Below are 6,650 nucleotides of genomic sequence, written 5' to 3' on the forward strand. Positions count from 1 at the left end.
AACGCGGAGTTCTACGCAGGTCTCTCTGTCTCCAAAACATATACCCAACCAAGCCCTGCCAGCCTTCTGAGTCCCAGAATAAGATGTACTCGTGGGCCTGTTGGCACAAATGAGGCAGCTGTAACAGCTTGCTGTCAAGCCGGGGGCTTTCTGTTGTTAATTTTAATATCTAGGAGCCCTGGTGGCATCATGGACTGTGCGCTGAGCTTCTAATTACAAGGTCGGTGGTTCGAATCCACCAGCTGCTCTTTGGGAGAAACAATGAGGCCGTTGACTTCTGTCAAGATTGAAAATCTTAGAAACCCAAAGAGACAGTTTGTCTCTGTCTTATAAGGTCACTATGAGTTGGCTTCAACCGATGGCCGTGAGTTTGTTTTGGTTTTTTGCTTTTAGGAGTTTCTGAAGAACATAGCTAGCGCTGAGCAGCACTTCATCGGCTTAACCTACCAGCCCGAGGAGAAGAAGTGGAGATGGATCAACAACTCCAAATTCAATGGCAAGTATGTGAACATCCTATCATTCCCTGGGGTCCTCTGCCTGCCCCAGTTGTTGACTGGACCAGAAGCTCGGGCATCTGTCCTACAAGACAACACTGGGAGGTGGCTTCCTGATCTGTGCCCCTCTTTTCTTCCATCCTAATTGCTGTAGTGTACTACACCTGCTGTTGCAGAAACAGCCAAATACCACAGAAAGAACAGAACTGCATTTCCTCGCAGCTCAGGAGACTAGAGGTCCAAAGTCAGGGTGGACGCTCAGGGGAAGGTCCTTCTTGACATTTCTCAACTGTAGTAGCTGCTAGGAGCCCTGGTGGCATAGTGGCTATGAGTTAGGCTGTGACCCCTGTGGTCAGCTGTTCAAAACCACCAGCTTCTCCTCAAGAGAAAGGCACAGCTCTCTATTCCCATAAGGAGTTACAGTCTCAGTTTTGGTTTGTTTCTTTGCCATAACTTACACATCCAATTAATCCATTCACCTAGAAAGAGCAATAATAACAAAAATGTATAATTTATTGTGGGCTCAGGTTGCTGGGAGGGTGGAGGAGGGAGAGGATGAAGGGAAGCTGATATCAGGGAGTTCAAGAAAAAAGAAAATGGATTGTAAATGATGATAGCAACAATTGTACAACTATGCCTGATCTAATGGAGCTATGGATTTTAATAATATCTGTAAGAGCCTCCAATAAAATGTTTAAAATTTTTTCAACCAATAAAAATTTTAAATAAAGTAATACATATGTATATATGTAAAGAGAGAGAGAGAGAGAGAGACTTACCTTCCCAGAAACCCACAGAGGCAGTTCCACCCTGTCCTATAGGGTCCTATGCATCAACATCAACTTGATGGCAGGGAGTTTGTTTTTGAGTAGCTCCCAGCAGCCCATAGCATTCTTGTGCTGGTCAGTACGCCCGCCTGCCTTCACAGGGACACACCCCTTAGGTGTGTCCGTTTTCCTTATTCATAAGACCACTGAGAAGGGATTTGTTCAGACCCCACTGAACCCCTACATGACACAACAAAACAAAGGGGGGGGGGGTTTCTGAACAGGACCTCGTCCACAGGGTCAGAGGTCAGGACTTCAATGTAATTTTTGAGGAGGACCTAATTCCATTCATAGCAAACTATCTATTTCCAGAGACACAACATTGGTAAATACTTTGTTACAGAACAAATATCAACTCTTCAAAAGCACGAGAAGAGAATTCATAGAGTGAAACATTTTGTCCCGGTCAGGATCCACCCACATCCCATTTGGTGGCTCTCTCTCGCCGTCATAGATCTCACTCGATTGTTACGCACCTATGTGATTTCTTATCTTTAAAAGGTTGTGAGAAGCAAGTCTATGTGAGCACTCAACCCCCGGATGCTCTCTTCCACGAATCATCCCAGAGCTGGGGGAGAACACAGCATGCCTAGTGCACAGATGGGAATATGGAGCCAGACAGAGAGCAAGTGAGCTCGCCAACCTGTAACTGGGCCTCCCCAAACTCCAAAACCAAACACACTGCCACCAAGTGGAAGAAGACTCATAGGGACCCTGTAGGATAGGATTGAAATGCCCCTGTGAGTTTCCGAGACTGTAACTCTTTAAGGAAGTAGAAAGCCCTGTCTTTCTCCTGCAGAGAAACTGGTGGTTTTGAACTGCTGACCTTGCAGTGACCAGCTCAATGCAGAACCATTATGTCACCAGAGCTCCTGGGTCTCCCCAAAGAGGGCAGGAAATGAGCTTTTATCTGCATCTTGTAAAGACCAGGTACCCTAGTAAGCATCCTGTACATGTTATTCCCTGAAGAATTCGTCACATACTATTTCTTTAAGGGCTCTTATTATTCCTGATTTGACAGATGGTTAGACTGAGGGCTGGAGAGGTTCAGTAATGCGCTGAATACCCCCCCCCCCAATGGGAAGTGGTAGAGCCATATTGTGATTCCATACTGACTCTTGGCTTTTCCATGAAACAGACTGTGAGGGACTGAATAGCAGACAGTGGAAGAACATCGTCAAGTGATGCCAGAGTCAGCTGGTCCCTAGGGGAAGAGTAGGGATCTCTTTCCTGTGCTCTCCATCCTTCTGCTGTGCATCCGGTCCGTACTCAAGTATCTAGGGCATTGTTTTGAGAAGAAAAGAAGGGACACCCATGAGATGTTCTTAACCAAACACAAGAGTGAATATCATGGATCAAATTGTTACACACCCCTCCAAATACGTGTCTACTTGACTAGGCCATGATTCCCCACATTGTACGCTTAATCTCCATTCTGTGTGCAGTGGTGCATGTCCTGTAGACACAAGGTCCTCGTGCTGAGAACATCCTAGACCCAGAGGAAGATTAGTACCAAGACTCTTGTTGATCTATGGCTGCTGGGCCCACAGAGGTTGACAGGAGACTTTCCTCTAGAGCCAATAGAGCGAGGAAGTCCTCCTCCAGAACTAGCACCCTGAATTTGGTCTTTTAGCCACATGAACAGTGAGAGGATTAACTTCTCCTTTTTAAAGCCTCCCACGTGTTAAGGGATTTCTATTATAACAGCATTAGATTACTAAGATAATGAGTTAATCCAAGACTCAGAATTCATAGAAGCTCATGGGAAGGATGAGGACAGCAGAGGAATCTAAGGAGAAAAAGAAAGTCGGTTCTAAGGATGAACTCATGGACATGAACTGAGACTCCTCACTCTGGAGCCAGTGGGACCTTAACACACTTTCTTTCTCACTAGCGTCACCAACTACTCTCAGAATTTCAACTGTGTGACCATAGGCCTGACCGATACATTCGATGCTGCATTATGTGACATCAATTACCGCTGGATCTGTGAGAAGAGTGCCAAATGACCACCATCCCTTCGGTCTCTGATGAGATCACCAAATACACCGGGGAAGCAGCGGAAAGAGCACTTACACCTGGAGCAGGACATACAGGGCTTCCGAGCACTCCGTCAGCCATCCACAGACTCCTTGAGAAGATCCCTAGTGGATCCCAGGACTCACACACCACTCGACAAATACGCACGCATGCACATCCCTGAGGCAAACGCCCCATTCTGAGCCAGCAGTCCCTAAGACCCCTTCCCTGTGAGAATCTCCCTTGTGGTCCATTGTAGATGCACGTAAGTCCTCTGGTCAATGCCCCGTTGTCAATATGTCTACTAGTAGAGGTCCCTGCTTGGTTTCAGGGATGAAATTTGGGGCTCTGCTTCAGAGGCTGGGTGGTAGTCACCTCAGGAAAAGGGTCCATTTCATGGAGAGGACTCACCTGGTGTGACATGGAATCTGTTTCTATAGAACTTGGCATTTCTGATTGACCAGCAGCGATGTGCCTGTGGCCAGGGTTAGCTTTAGCCTTAAACATAGGCCTACACAACCATGGAAAAACTGCAGACTATTCTGGCATGAAGGTCCTTTAAAGAGTTTTATGAGTGGAAGAGGATAAACTAAGCTTGACCCCATTCCTGGTCCCAAGAAACACACCTTCTGTCCCCCTTCCCATGGGCCCCCGGGTGAAGTGGGAGAGGCCTCTGCAGTCAGCAGTGAGGCCAGGCCTGGGGAAGGACACCTAGAGCAGAGCCTGGGTCAGGCAGGGGAGTGCTCCGGCCTCAGAAGACAGCCATGAAGTCAAGTGGTTGAGCAAACTGGCTCTCTCTTCTTCAACAAAGCCCGGAAGGGACTCTTGAGCTGAGCAGTTTTCTTGATCTGACCTGACCCTCCAATATAGCAAAGATGCCTCCTTTGCCACCAGAATTTGCATAAGTACGTTCCCTTCCTTGATGGCCTGACCATACAGCATTGAGTGTGTTTTAGGAATTGGGGAGAGCTTTGAGCTCCACCATACATTCCTCTCCATAGTCGTAGAGATCTCCTGCTGCCAGTGTCCAGCTACTGACACTGAGGTCTCCGCCTGCACTAGCTGGGGACCCACTGGCCCAGTCTTGCCCCTCTGACCCAAGGGGAACATTGGATGGGGCAAGGAGAAGCAGACAGTAGAAAGAGGGAAGTAAAAAAGAAAGAAAGAAAGAAGGAAGAAAATGCCATATGGAGGAGGGAACGGGGAGCTGCCCTAGCCGTCCTGGGGGAAACATAGGAGGAAGGAAGATAGGCTTGGACAGCTGGTTCTCCACACTAGCAACATGGCCTCCACTCCCCTCTCCTCGGTGTGTGGAAAGGAGGCACTAGACCGCTTCCTGATGCATCTAGAGGAGTGAACATCAAACCATCATGAAAAACCATATAAAGCCAATGAGAAAAAATAGTCACCTACGCGGAGCTGCTCACCATTTGCAGACGGACGGACACAGTGGCATCAACAATGGGCAACAACACAGTAACAATTCTGAGGATATGAAGGACGGGGCAGTGTGTCCCTCTGTTGTACGTGGTGCACTGCTGAGGGCCAAGGTCAACTCAAGGGCACCCAACAACAGCATTTCCTGTACAAGAGGCTTCAAGAAGTTTGTTTGAAAATGGAATGAAGAGGCAAGGGAATGGTCCCACATACTTTTTGAAGCCCCTTCAGCTATTATATTAAATTCCAGCAAGTTTCACTTGTATTGGCACACAAAGCTTTGTTGGTTGCTGTGTGTCTGAATTTCATAGTTATGGGTCCAGCAGCACAGCTCACAATTTGAAAGGGGAAAAAATAATCATATGCCAAGTGCACAGCTTGCTTTAAGGAAGTTTCTGGGAATCGTATGTGTCTGGGGGAAGGGGAGGGCTCTGAGAATTAGAATATTAGTGGACTGCAGAGACAGGATTTCTCTGACTGGATCAACAAGAAACAGGGACTGCAGGGGAGGAAGGAGAAGCAGAGTCTGTGGTAGGGAAACAGCAGACAGGATTCCAACCAAGGCAAGCCCCAGGAGTCAGCTATCCGGTCAGGAACTGCAATCCTTCTGCTTCACAAAGGGAGAACTAGGGCTGCCACACTTCCTGCTTCATGACAGAATCATTGCAGACTTTCAGTTGGGAAATCCGGATGTTTTAGATGTCAGTGATTTCCCAAGGAGACACCCAAAGGTTCCCCTTCAACATAAGGTTCATGGCTTGGGGGAAATCTGGAGTCCTTAGACGAGTTGGTCAATGTGGCCTTTGTCAGGCAGCAGTGGTGTAGCTGATTCGAGTCCTAACTTGCTGCTAATGGGCTTTGTGGGTCTGGGCAGAGGCCTGCCGTACCCTCTCGGTGCCTTCATTTCTTTATCTATAAAATGGAGCCATAATGCACACCTCACCAAAATGGTGTGGATTAAGAAAGCCACGCACACACACATACCGTACCTCAGGGGCAATACACAATAAGGGAAACACCGTGGGGGATATAAAGTTGAGATCGTCACCCAACAAGTGGTTCTGCGTTGTGCTGGGAGCTGAATTTAGACAAGCCACTTACTCTTCCACAAGCTGTTGTCCTCATTTACAATATGGGACTAGAACTCTAAGTCAAGGTGGGGTGCCTCAAAAATTCTAGTGCTCCAGCTCACAGACACCTTCCTCTTACCCACAACTGGTACTATGTGTGAGCAACCAGTTCCATGATGCCAGCCGTTGGCCACCATCCTCAGAAGTTGGTAGGCGATCCCAGGATTCAAGACTGAAAACATTAGTTGTAGATCCTGCATTAGTTGTCTGTGAGCCAAATCCAACGCATGATGAGCCCATGTGTGTCAGATTAGAACCGCGCTCCACAGTTTCCAACCACTGGCTTTTCAGAAGTAGATCACCTGTTCTTAGACCTGGGGCACCTCTGAGGGGACTCGAATCTTCAGCCTTTTGAATAGTAGCCGAGAGCATTAACCCTTACATTACTCAGGGCCTCCTTGGTTATAAGTAGCTCTCACCCATTTTTCCTGCTGTTGTCAGCTCAGCCCCAGAAGTCGTGTTCTCTGGGGATCTTTTCCTTGTGAGTTAGTCCACTTTACTTCGTGTGTCCCTCTCAGCACCGACTGCACAGTGCAGTAATATTTCCAGTTTCCCTCCCCTGGGCTCTCCCCTCCCATAGACTGGAATTCAGGATTCAGTAACACCATGACCCCCCACCACCACCCGACTATCTTCACTGCCACCTGGTGTACCTGGGGGAGCATATGTGTCTGAGTATCTCTCCAGCCACCGCTCATGGTCTCTGGCCTCCCTTCTCCTCTCCTCGGCTCCCCTCCCCTCGT

General features: G+C 48.0%; 1 protein-coding gene across 1 annotated transcript in view; it reads left to right on the top strand.

Moving 5' to 3' along the window:
* The window catches only part of CLEC5A (C-type lectin domain containing 5A), an 11,037-nt gene extending 6,074 nt beyond the window's left edge, over positions 1-4,963 (top strand). The window contains exons 6-7 of the mRNA XM_045288882.1: positions 394-500; positions 3,216-4,963. Coding sequence (XP_045144817.1) covers positions 394-500; positions 3,216-3,330 — 222 coding nt within the window. The 3' untranslated portion in view covers positions 3,331-4,963. The remainder of the gene's footprint in view (positions 1-393; positions 501-3,215) is intronic.
* Positions 4,964-6,650: the final 1,687 nt, after the last annotated feature.

The sequence above is a fragment of the Echinops telfairi genome, unplaced genomic scaffold (assembly GCF_000313985.2).
Source record: "Echinops telfairi isolate 266 unplaced genomic scaffold, ASM31398v2 ScPeMD7_23;HRSCAF=83, whole genome shotgun sequence".
Lineage (NCBI taxonomy): Eukaryota > Metazoa > Chordata > Mammalia > Afrosoricida > Tenrecidae > Echinops > Echinops telfairi.